We start from the raw sequence: 13,537 nt of genomic DNA, 5'->3' as shown, positions 1-13,537 counted from the left end.
ACTCTAAAAAGGGGACTATGTATGAAGGAGTTGTTTTCCAGCTGACCCTCCCTGGCAGCTGGACGTCACGGTGTTCCGACAAAGCTCTGCCTCTTGACGTTGGAGTGATGTAGTAGAGGTCAAATGGCTGGTTTGGAGTTGTGACCTTGAATGTTAAGGGAAATCTCAACCGCCACGCTCTTCAGATGTTAGATTGGGACAACAGATAATGAGAGACTGTAGTTTAAAGGCATGCAAATGTGTGGACACACTGTACACACACAAATATGAACTTGCATACTCAGCGCCGCTCACTGGCCATCTTCAGTTCAGCCACTACAGTGAGGAACAAGAGGTTTGTCTTTCTTCTTCCATCTCTCCCTCCCCTCCCTCACACTCACCCCAGCCTCCCCTGCTGAGCCTAGACAGGGCTTCTGTTCTACTCTCCTCTTTCCCAAACATTTCAGATTTCACCCCCTGGGGTTGAAAGAAGCCCATTACCTCACTGTCCTGTCTCAATGCGAGCAATGTACACACACACACAACCATGTCAGCCTAGGCTGACAGGAGTCGTGCTGTGCAGTAACACCCGTCCCACTCTGTATCTGTGGCACCAAGCTGTGCTTTAACCGACTCAGTCTTCCCTCATAAACACCACGCCGGTCCCTTTAAGAACCGCAGCACCCAGCATCCTCCGCTGCACGCTGGCGCAAAGTGATGTCACAACCAGGCTCATGCTGGGTCTGCTCTCTGTCATCTCCTCTCCGTCTTTTTCTGTAGCTGTTTTGCTCACAATGGATCTATCGTGGCCATTTCTTCATTTTCGTTTCACCTCAGATCCCCTCTCTCCTCCAAACCCCCCATGGCCCAAGACACTAAATGGAGCGAACAGTAAGCCACAATGTCCACCCCCAGTTTCTGTTACCGCATGTCCAGCTGAGGAGTTTTCGAAGCAATTGCCTGTTTGTCAATATGTCAACTGTAACTTGTGCTGCTGTGTGAATCTGACTACCCCTGTGGGACAACGTACTCTGGCTGTGGATCTGATTTGTACCCATTATGTCTCTGAATGGAAAATGAAGGCGGTGAAAATCTGTCTGTCTGTGGAATGTACCGTAGACAACACCAGCACCACCAGTGGAAGATGTTGCCCACACTCTGCGTAGTGTTTGTCTCATGGAGCTCTGTGGTGTTCTGTTATGTCCTGGAAAAATGGCATGTGTGAGTTGTCTTGAGGGTGTAGTGTTTGTGTGTGTGCCTGCAATGCCATTGACTGAGCCACAGAGATAAAATACATTTTTATCCAGCTATAATTCCTCCCATCGCCCTTTTCACAGGGCATTTAGCTAATGATAGCCTAAAGCTCCCCCAAAAGCTGAAGGGTAAATTCTTGGCTGCCAAAATGAAGTGTCCATTGTGGCCTTCCTCTCAGTCCTGGGGACGGATTCCGGCTTCCTGTAGATAGCCCCTCATTCATCACCTGCTCTGAATAGCATGCAACGACTGAAGATAGGGCAGTGGATAGAGCAGGCACCAGGCATAGAGGCTGTGGATCTCCGCTTCTCTGGCAGGCCAGGTAGGGTGCCGTCAAGCACAATGTGCAGGGGATTAGCTTCAAAGCAGGGAGGCAAATGGGCCCCAGGCCCCTGCTGTCCTTTCAAGGCTCCGGCTGGGGCTACACGGCGGGATGGTGTGGGGGTCACTGGTCCCCCCGCCATGGGGGAGTGGGAACGGAACAGAGCCTGGGAATGGCTTGGAGGCTTGGGGCTGGGAGCTCACTGGCAAGGCTCACCTCTCAGCAGGTGACTCTGCTCACAGTGGTGCTGGGATGCAGACTTGCTTCAGATGACAGGATGATTAAGCCTGAAAAATTTGGGGTGTCTGTCCCATTAAACCTGTTTTATTATCCTCTACTGTATTGTGAGTAGCTGGTTGTAACTCCAGCGAGACTGAAGTCTATTGATGTTTACCGTTACCAAGCATTCCTGCTGATTGGCGCATACAGCTCCTTGCTATACTCCAACTTCAAATATCGTTCATTGGCAGCATAAACACTAATGACATCAGCCAATGATTGTTGCTTGAGCATAATTCCATTAACTGTGAAAATATGGAAACTGATATTGATTATTAAATGGAATTAATGATTTGCAATTGGTTAAATTAATCCTCGGAGTATAATAACAGTTAACCGCAGCATCATGAGTCACTCAGCATCCTCTCGGTTCTCCTCAAAGTTTCTCCTGTCCTCGCCTCACTCTCCAGTTTTATGCTCTGATTTGGTTTTGGAGCGATCATCATATTCAATGCCTAAGCCGATTTTCTCATGCTGTCAGGCGCATAGCATGGGGCATTGGGTAGTTACTGCAGCCAGATGGCTAACCCCTACCAGCTTGCATGCATAGCACAAACTAACCGCTCTTTCATATGCCGATCGCAGAATAGGGGGACAGATTTGGAGACGGGAGAAGTGGGACATTCAGGGCCAGTCTGTACAATTGGCAGGAGTGGTGGGAGGGCGGGGGAGCAAGCCAGATGTAAACACATCACATCATGTCGTCTTCTGACAATAGCAGGAAGCGATGAAACTTTTTTCGCTTTTTTCCCCTCCTTCCTACCAATTTCGGCAATTTGGTTGGGCACATGGGTAGGAATAGGACGAAGAAAGGTTGAATGGATCGGTGGATGGACAAGTTGTCATGACGACAGGGTTGCTCTGAGTGTGTGTTGGCTGATGAAGTCTCTCTTTGCCTGCTTGTCCAATCAGATGGCTGAGCAGCGTATGCAGCACGAGCAGGAGAGGACGCGGCTACAGCAGCAGCACAGCGCGGAAAAGGACAGCCTGGTCCAGGAGCGCCAGCGGGAGGTGAGCAGCCTGGAGAGGCAGGCCAGGGCCGCCTTGCAACAACACCAACAGCACACCCAGGAGTGGAGGAAGCGCGATGCCCAGGTAGGGGGTCTCCACTGATCCATGTTTGCACACACACACATGCCGACCCACTGCTCTCCCGCGGACAACCATTTTGTATTTTGCCCATTGACGTTTTCCTGGGGTTTCAAAAGCACAGCGGGTTAAGACACTTTTTTACTTAAAACAAGACGGATAATGATTTTGGGTTTGAATAATGTCATGGATGGCGCTATATTTGGTTCGAGCATATGTGAGAATTTAGTTATTTCTATTTGAATAAAAACAAACTTTATGTGGCTAAAAACAGCGGAGCGCGAAATAACAAGTTTTTTTTTTAAAAAAAAAGAAGCGGAAAAAACGAAACAAAAAAATCCCGCCAACCCAACTTCTAACGTTATTCTGATGTATTTTAAAATCATTTCTTATCGCAGCAGGGGTTCGTGATAGAAGTGTAAAGACTTGAAATCCAGAAACCACAGGTAGCCAGATGAAGGAGAAGAAATCTGTTCTGTTGAGCGCCAAGCTTTTATTCGAGAACCCTGGGTTGGATTTCTCTTTTATTTCCCGTTGTACGGTTGTGGACCAGCGTCAAGCGCCCTGTACTCCCAGCGAAGTGTATCTCTGCATGGCATTCTCCTCTCACCGCAGGTAGCCGTCTCCCTCCGGAAAACGGTGGTTATTATAATTTCATCATTGACGGCCACAATGAGTGTATGATGTTTGGGTCTGTGTTAATGGTTATCCCTGACACTGACAGGCTATTCTGTTAGAATTTAGCCAAAACAGCAGCAGGTCTTCATCTCATACCCCTCGCTCTGTCTTCGGCTCTCTCCAGCCTGGGCTAGCTTGGAGCTCTGTGGGAAGCCATTTGACAAACCAGCCTCCAGCTGGGGATGTGTTTGACTCTTCAGGCTTCCTGATGAAATGGACATTGTCAGCATGCAGAGAATTTTGTTTGGCCGTCAGCTGGAGATAGGGATCTAGCAAGACATATGTGGTATTTGTGGACAAAATGTGCTCACACCAAAGGTGAGCAAAGATGACGCCAGCCGCCGAGTGAATGGCGAACAAATCGTACTTAACGGAAACTATTTTATGTTTCATTTTGCTGTCACTAAGTGTTTTAATTTACTAGGGGCATTTAAGAGATCATTTACATTTATCACAAATAACATGTGATTTGTATTTTTTAAACAGTGTTTACTTACACTGTAGCACAGGTGAAACCCTTTTTTTCTTGTGAAATGCACCAATATTCGCAGACTTATGAGACTCCCTGATTTGTAAAAAGGAAGTAATTTTGTCTTCTGTGTTTATTTTTTGTTAACGTTTACATGTGTAACCTCTGTGTAACATTGAGGCAATAATTTATAGACCGCCATGAGTCTGATATGTCTTTAAAAAGCTAGAATTTGTGTAACATGAGGGAGAAGTCTTGTGTCCTCTCTAATGTTCCCTTGACTTATGTTTTTGGTAAATGCCTTTCACAGCACCGATGGCACCAGCTACTTTGTTTTTCGGTTTTCTGGAGATGCCGTCACAACAGGACACAACTGCTGATAACATGTCATGCTCGGCATGTCAAAATGACGCGTCGTTCGACAAATCTTAGCGTCTCAGGAGGTGACAGAAAACAAACTTCCCCAGTACTCATCTGGTATTCTCAGTTCCTGTTTGCTCGTGCAGCATTTTGAGCGGAGATCAGACGCCTGCTGCCTAATGTCAGATGTTAAAGCAGCAGAAAACAAGATTTTTCACAGGCCTTGGAAAGATGGAGGACCGGATTGTGAGGTTTGTGAAACTGCTCGGGATGTGAGCTGGTTTGACTTCCTGTGTGAGCACTGCTCCACGGATGTGCTGTTGAAATGACAAGGAGCTGGCACACTAGCAGCAGATATGTATTAAACATGAGCTTTTTTACACTGAGCAACGCCACTTATTATTAAACACTTTTGCATTACCAAAGTTGTTTACCCTCTGTGAACTCTGTCACACTGATAGCACTGTGGCCCTCACCCGCAGCCTTTCTAAACGCCTGACACAGGTCTGAGGAAAGTTGTGAAAATCTTAATTGAATTTCAAAAACCAGCATTTTGTTGATGCTTACAGATAACAGAGCACAACCTGTACAGCTACTTTTACTCTCTCAGTTCTCTTGTGCTTCGTAGGGTCTCTTTTTTCCACCCTGTCAAACAACACACTCCCACCACATGGGTCAGACGGACAAAGATGTTATCATCAAGTGATATGTGACAGACAGCCCAAACGTCTGCTGTGGCAATTGAACCCAGGCCTCATTTATTTCTGCCTGTCTCCGTTTCACACTTTCTCTCAGTCTTCCTTGAATCAGTGGAAGGATGGTGATGGTTGCAGCTAGGAAGTTGGCTAAGGGAACAGTAAATGTCAGCCACACACTCATAGGATGAGTAATACCCACTCATCCCCTTGATGTGGTGGGACGAATAAGCATTCCTGACTCCTGCCTTGTGTTTGAGAAGGAGAGCCAATGAGTCGTAGCAGCGTCTGGAGTGAAGAGCTAATAAAAACTCACACAGGGACACATTGTCCTAAACCCAGCAGAGTTTGTTATCCAAGAAACTCTGGCTTCACCCACTACACATTATAAAAGGAAATGCAGTGATTTATTGGCTAAACATTGGTATCGTAAGATGATGTTTATCCGATGTGTCACGTACATGAGTTACAGCATCTTGACGTCTTCGTAAGGACAGAAACATTCTTAACATTTAGTAGCTGTAAAGCAATCGATTCTTTTGAAGCTGAAGATTTCTAGTTTCCCTAGCACAAATAACAGCAAAATCAAAAATAAACAACAACAACAAAAAAACAATAGTTTTGGTATCAGTTTTTAGCCAAATTGTTATTTTAAACATCTGTATTGGCCCAGAATTTCACAATCATTGCATCTCTAATTATAAAGATGATATGACCCATCTGTTGTGTACATGGGGCTTCTCTTACGTTCAAGATGACTACATCATTCAACATTTGTCAACATTCACACTTTAAGTTATCTTTGCTTTTCATTTGCTGTGATATCTTTAATGAAAGAATTAGAATTAAGCCGCTGGATTCAAGGCCTGGTGTGTAGTTGGCATCCCACCGACTCAGGGGATTAACTCAAAGCCTTGTGGACCTGAATGTTTCTTTTAAAAGAATAAGCTATTTCTTAAACGGTTTTTCGAAAACACCAAAGTGTGAAAGGAAAGGCTTTTCAGTTGGCTGCCTGTCCAGGTTGATGAAATGGCTTGCTGGTAAGATATGTTTGCCCGCAGCCAGTGTTGTGTCGTTGTGTTAGCTGATCAATGCCCCCCAGAGGACGAAGGGGTTTTGTAGACTGTTTTGCCGAAATCCTGACTTAGTGGCCTTTATTTTTTGCCTCTGTTCTAGAGATGTCGAGAAATATATGCTATTTGTATATCCACCTGTGAAGTGTAAATATAGCTGAAGATAAACTATATTTCCCACTGAAGTCACACAGAAGAGATAATTCATATAATGATAATTCTCATAATTTCTCCTTTTTTACAAACTTTTGCGGGACTTTCATTATTTTACATTCCCTACAAAATGAATCTTTCTTATTCTAATAAGCATTTTTGAAGAATGTTAAGATTCATTGTATTATACGATGAAACGATTTATTATTTTTCACTGATGCCATTGTTCTTAATACACTCTATATTGTGTCTGTGAGGCTTTGTAGTTATTAAACATTAGTAAGAGTTTGACTTCAAAAACTAGGGCCAGCATTATAAATTAATTTGAAGCCTTGTTTTTTTGAAAACAACAGAATTGTTTGTTCTGTGCAAAAACCCCATCATTTATATTTTTTCTCAACCAGCTCCTCCTCAAAACTCATTTTATGGGTATTATTTTCCCGAATAATTATGTCTTTTTTAAAGGAACGTACACGCCATCTGGACTTCAAACAGCATGGGAGAGAGTGAGAGTCCTGTGAGGTCTTTCTTCTGGGCCGTGATGGACTAAATAACGATGCTGTCAAATTTTCAAAGCATTTCAATCCCAAGTACAGGATTAGGAGTCAAATGAAGAGGGTGATGACAGACGAAGTCAAAGCTGAGAGTCTGATGAGGAGAACAAGGGAGACAGCTAGACCAGTGTGCACATTGATTGGCTCAGTACTTGTGTATTGTCATTTACCAAATGATTGGTCCCTGCGATGTGGTATCGTCAAGTTGATCTTGTCTTGTTACTCAGTGTTGTCAATGTGTTTATAGGTCTTTAAATGATTTCATCACATTTTCTCATATACACCTCAGTGTTTACGTCAGATATTTATTTATTTATTTATTTTTCATTCAGAACAATTGATTATGGGCGAAGTCATCAGTGAATGCTGACACCCTGTGATGTGTTGAGTGTTACAACATGATCTCTTTCAAACCAGGAAGCCATTTAGTATGTGCATACGTCACATCTTGGATCTCAACCAGCTGAATCTTTATTTGACAACAGTAAAATATTCATTGTGATACTCTTACCTGCAGTTTTTTTTGCAAAGCTCAGTTGAATAATGCATGTATAGTGTATATATATCAGATTCTTAGCACTAGTATATTATCTTTTGATTAAGATATTGTCAGTTTTTGCATTATTTGTCAGTTATTTCGCTAACAATATCAGTTCATTGTTCACATAAAATATATGCACACTGGACTTATATAGTCGCTTTTTGTAGCATGCACACTGTGCTTTGACACACACACACTGTACTTAACAGCAATTCTGTCTGCTCGGTCAAATTTTCAAAGAATTGTATCTCTTATTTTTTTAATCAGCACATCTCCGCAGTTTGTCAAAAATGTTATAATCGTTAATTATGTGTTACACATCAATAATGTTAAGATTATTCGATAAAGGGATGTTTTTTTTTCACATGTAACACCAAGAGTTTACATAATGAATAAGTCAAAGCGAGTGAGACAAGTGGTTAGGGTTGGCCTGCAGGCAACATAAATAAAACAGTGAAAGTTAAGGCAGTGAACAGATCATGAAGAAAAATGTGTTGCAGAGATTTACATAAGATAACTCTTATCTACTGTAAAGGTGCAGTATGTAGTTTAAACATTCAAAAATGAACTTAAGTTATCAAAAGAATGAAAAGTTTGTCGTTACGACAAAGAAGTCCATAAAGTTAGCATGCTAACCAGCTCCTGGCCTGAAAACCTCCTCCTTCTGGTGGTCCAAAGCTCCTATGCTAGCAGCATAAACACCAACACTCCACCGGTGCTTCAAGCTTCCAGACTTGAGTCAGCGAATATGATCGCTAGCTGCACTGCTAACTGTGCTAACTAGCTAACAACAGCTACAGTTATCAGCAGTAAGCAGTTAATCTGGTGGCATGCTTCCCCCTATTTGCTCGGAGTATGAATTACATAAAGGTGGCCAATTCTTACATGTTGCACCTTTTAACAATGAAGCTAGAGGCAGGAGTTGATTAGCTTAGCTTAGCATAAAAACTGGAAGCAGGGGGAACAGCTAGCCAGCACTCAAAAATCTGCCTACCGACACCCCTGAAGCTCACTGATTAACACTTCATATTAAAAACTGAGCTTCATAGTTACACAGACCTGAGAGTGGAAATAATCGTATTTCACAAAATGTCAAAAACATTTCTTCAAAATTCAGGACTTAAAGTCTAGACATATGTCAGGTTTACAGCCCAGGTAAACAGAGTCATGTTCCACTTGTCACAGTAATGCAAACTATTCACACAGCAGCCATTTGAGTAAGCAGGAAAGCAGGAAAAGCACAGGTGTAACTAATGAGATTAATTATGGTCCCGTTCCATTTAGGTGTGCCCATGAGCCATTTCAGTAAGCCAGCATGCACAATACCAGGGCCCTGGCACTGACATGTCTACATGGAATACAGCTATCATAAATGTTATTAGTTACACATGTGCCAAGTCATAATATCCGCTGTGAGTTATGTAACCTTCATGTAGTACTTTTTTGATGGGAGGACGCATTGCTGTCTTCTTATTTTATTACATCTTTAATATCAAACTGTAATTCACAAACATTTAAGCATACTAGTAGAATTATTAAACTATTTTTCCTCTATTTTTTGTTTTTGTTTTATGTGTTATTGAAGAGTTTCGGGTTTTGGATTGTTGGTTGGACACGAAGCAATTTGAGGACGTCACTTTGGGCTCTTGGAAATTGGGATGAGCATTTTTCACAATTTTTTGACATTTAATAGACTGAATGATTAATCTATAAATGGTAAAATTACCAGAACATTCTTGCTTTTCAGTCCTGAAGAATGCTGCCTAACAACTGTATTAATACGGTTTGCAAGGACAGTAGTTCAAGGGTTAAAATGTTATCAGAACCTCCTCAGCCAAAGTCTACACTTGGTATCATTTTCTCTTATGGATATGGTCCATTAACCAGTGTGCCATCCTTTTCAGCTCTCCCTATGTTCTGCCAGTCTTTTGTCTTCTTAGCTGACACCATTTGACCCAACACATTTCATTTGACACCCTCCCATTGTCGCTGCGAGCTGCTTCGTCACAAAGCTCCACATCAGCATGCTAACACGTGCCCCGTTGAAGCGGCTGCGCTTCACTTACTGCCAAAGGAAACATGCACTTTTGGCCTCTGAAGTTTCTGAAGTGTCATTGCCAATGCCTCTGTTCTGGTAGATTATACTCTAACTTATTAAAAGATTTTTTTGGAAGAGAGATCATCCACATTTGTTAAGGGAGAATTATACATTAAAGACTCTTCTGGGCTCAGATCTAATAGCTGCTCACCCTTGAAGGGAGCAGTGAGACTGGTAATGTTGAGAGACAGGAGAGCGGGACGTAGAGGATCGCGCATGTTTGTTTTTTTACCTCATATTCTCTCTCTGAGTGCTGCATGCCATTGTATGTGTGTGACAGCGCGACCACTTGTGTGCGTGTGTGTGCATGTGCATGTGCGCAAGTGGATCTGTCTGTGTGTGCCAGCGTAGGGGGGGAGAGGGAGGGGGTATAACACAGAGCCACAGCATCTGCCTGTTTTTCTGACACTCCTTTGAAGTCTCTTTGATTCTCCCCAGTGCCCGCTAAAAAAGACTTCAGACACTTTCTGTCTGATTGCCTTAACATGGCGTTGTCCTGGGATGCCCAGGCTTTTGGGGAGAGGGAGGGGGCAGGAGGCAGAGCACAGACACTGCAAACCAAAGTAAGAAATAAACCAAGTAAACCAAGGAGAGTAATGAGGATGTGCAATAGCTGGGGAATATGTGCAATATAGGTAGGGAAGTGTGAAACACCACAACTGCAATGCATCTTTGAGCCACGCACAATCCACTACAATGATTTTTGCTTTTTGTTAAGTGCAGGGAATGATCATATTATACTGACAAATGTACTACCTGTGCTGTTCTTTATGTGCTATAAGAAGGCTATTTGAGGACAGTGAACTTGTGAACTCATCCAGCTGCAACATGGATAAATGCACATTCTGGAAGTGCTCCTACTGAACCTTGAAGTTGTCAATAATGTGAAATGTACATTAAGAACAAAACCATCTTCATCATACCAGAAAAGCGATGCAGTTTTGACAGAACAGTATAAAACCAGTCGTATTTCTGGTGTTTCAGAGGCCGCAGGGTTCTGCTGATTAGCAATTCCTACTATGTAATGCTGGCTCTCACTGGCAGCGCTATTAAAGGCCTCTTCTGGGCAAAGTCGAGGCAGAGCAGTTCAAAAAAACAGAAAGGTCAGGAGAGAGGGTCAGGCCATCACAGCAGCCCCCACAGAATCATCCAGAGGAAAAAGGAAACATTTAAGCGTGTTTGTGAAACTTTGTCTGCAATAAGTTCAACTGTACACAAACTTGGATACTGTGTCTCAATCTCAAATCTTTATACATGTCAGTATACTGTGTATCTCTCATTAAGTTGATGCCAAGGATGTAATCTGGAGGTATTTATTTCTATATTTTCACCTTATAAGACACAGAATCGCGCTGTTTCTTTTTGTCACTCTCATCTTTATCAGAGAACTTTTGATATTTTTCAGTGTAGGAATTTAAGAGTGAAATCTTCATTAGTACATAATATAAACACATTTAAACATACATCAATCTTGAGGGATGCACAGTAATAAAATTAGATCCTAAATACTGTTTGCTTCAGCTAAAAGTAGCACTCCAGTTGACTATTTTCTATCTGTTCTGGAAACAAGAATATTGTGAACTGTAATCCGAAGAAACCTAACAGCTTGCATCCACTCGATATCTGCAGGACATTACTTACCTAAATCAACTAAACATCTCTATATCTCTCTCCTTCCAGAGGATTTCAGATTTGGAAGCCCAGGGTTCGAGTCTCAGTGAGGAACTCCAGGGTGCCCATGCGCATCATATGCAACAGCTGGCTGAGTTGGCAGTACTCCGGGAGGAGGAAAAACAAAAAATGTTCCTGGACAAAGAGGCATCCCTGGACCGACTCCGCTCTGATATGGAGCGCATCCGCAGCGACCTTGAGAGAAGACACCAGCAGGAGAAGGACGCTGCGCAGGAGAAGGTGGGTGAACGGTAGCAGGGAAACAGTGAGTTTCCAATAGGATACTGTCTGCATAAATCACATTACATTACTCTTTACTGCCTGTGTGGATGAATGCCTGTTTACATTAAAGTGGAAACAGATAACCCCCCCCACCCCCCGTCGGTTCCATTTGGCATTATTGTTGTCTCTGCTGTCGCAAATACAACCAGATCATTTTCTGTTTCCTTCAGAGTAACAACTACCGACAGTACAGGACAAAAGCGTGAGTTTAGTCACTTAGTCTGTAATGGAGATATGAAAGCAGATAGAAATGGTGCCAAGCTGACTCCATTTCCCCAGGAGATTTTGTGCCTGGTGGCAGACAAATTAACATGGGGAAAGCAAGGTTTATAACCAATCTAAACACTGAGGGTGTCATTATTCTATAGCTGTTACATTGTGCAATCAGCATTTTTTTCTTAGCTGACAAGCCAAGAACTTGTCTATTGCCAGTTTAAGGTTACATTAAAAATGTCACCTTTATTGGTTCCCTAGCAGAAACTAACGTTAAAGTGAGTTGAAAGGGTAGTTGACTGCAAGAGAGAGGGCATGACACATCCCTGTTCGGCTTCGCAGCGCGCAAGTACTGAGTTAAGACAGTTTTTCAGCCTGTGGCTGTTACATGTTTTGTTATATTGTTTTCGCAGTATTCTTGTTCAGACAATCAAGCTTTTTTATCATTTGTATGTATCACTTACTTCCACTCCCACTCTCTCTCTGAGCGTCTGCCTCTGCGTGCGTCTCCTTCTCCCATAGATATTTGTCAGCGAACGTGTGAACAATGTTGTCTTTATCAAGCTGTTGTTATTCATCAGTGCTGTCAGTGAGAACAGGTTGTGTTTGTGAGTCAGAGTGTGGGACTGGGACAAGTTATATAGCACTTTTTTTTTGCAATTCACTTCTCATTCACATATACACCACACACCACACTGATGGCAGCAAGTAATCATGCAGAGTGCCGGCCATCAGGAGCCCAGTGTTTTGCTTAAGGACATGTGGACAGGAGGTGCCAGGAATCGAACTGCCTCCTGTGATTAGTGGACGACCCACTCTACCTGACAGGCCCACAGGTGGTGGAAGGCTTGGTTGAGTTTCACCACTGTAGCAAAAATCTGCTGCAACCTGTTCCTGGTGCGTCTGTGATGCGAGTGAAGTAGTAGAAATCTGTTCATCTTAATGTTTGCAGTTCAACCTGTGAATATAATACCTTTAATAATAATACATTTATATTTATAGAGCTTTTCAAACTCAAGATATAAAGTGATTAAGCGTCATTTAATGAATATATATAATATATACAGTATATATTATGATAAATTGCAACAAAGGATAATTAATCAAACCATAAATTCATGAAAACAAACAGTTAAATCCATAAAAAGCAAGTCTAAAGAGAAATTTTGTAAAGGTGCATTATGTAAGAATTGACCGGCTTTCGAAATTATACTCAAAGCAAATAAGGAGCAGCACAAGGAGTAACCACTGACCACCACTGTAGCTGCCGTTAGCTTAGTTAGCGTTGAAGCTTGCCACTTTAGAGTGGGATGGGCTGGGGCTAGTTTGTTTGCATGCTAACTTCTCTGCTACACAATAAGTAGACGTCATAACATCAAACTGTTATATCTTCACATTCTGCTGAGGATTTTAGTTCCTTTTTTTTAACAAAATTCTTACATATTGTTTTAAAGCTTCCCTGTTCTCCTCCAGCAGGTCATTCCACATCTGAGGGGCCCAAACAGATAAGACCCAACCCAAAGGGCCTTATAGCTTTACTACAGCTTATAACTGTTAAAGTAGTTTACTACGTCCTGGATCCTTAAACAGAACGTTCAATAGGTAATGATGCTATTAGCATTTGCACTACATGTACTTAATGTATTTGTAGAAATGAAGTCATTTGGTGACCCTCTTACCATCACAGGATTTACCCACATAGTGGGGAAACCACAACATTATCAGTTGAGTCATTATCCAGCTTTGCTTTTTGCTATCTTAGTGAACCAGGAAGTACTTCAATCAGAACTTCTAAGGTTCCCTCCCTCTTCCTTTCTCTCTGTCTGT

General features: G+C 42.5%; 1 protein-coding gene across 3 annotated transcripts in view; it reads left to right on the top strand.

Moving 5' to 3' along the window:
• Positions 1 to 13,537, top strand: part of cep112 (centrosomal protein 112) — a 107,832-nt gene that overhangs the window by 52,035 nt on the left and 42,260 nt on the right. For all 3 annotated transcript variants that reach the window (XM_073494576.1, XM_073494573.1, XM_073494575.1), the window contains 2 exons: positions 2,747 to 2,929; positions 11,225 to 11,455. In XM_073494576.1, the coding sequence (XP_073350677.1) occupies positions 2,747 to 2,929; positions 11,225 to 11,455 (414 nt within the window). The remainder of the gene's footprint in view (positions 1 to 2,746; positions 2,930 to 11,224; positions 11,456 to 13,537) is intronic.

Source organism: Pagrus major, chromosome 23, assembly GCF_040436345.1.
Source record: "Pagrus major chromosome 23, Pma_NU_1.0".
In the NCBI taxonomy this organism is placed as follows: domain Eukaryota; kingdom Metazoa; phylum Chordata; class Actinopteri; order Spariformes; family Sparidae; genus Pagrus; species Pagrus major.
This window is presented reverse-complemented; position numbering and strand designations above follow the sequence as displayed.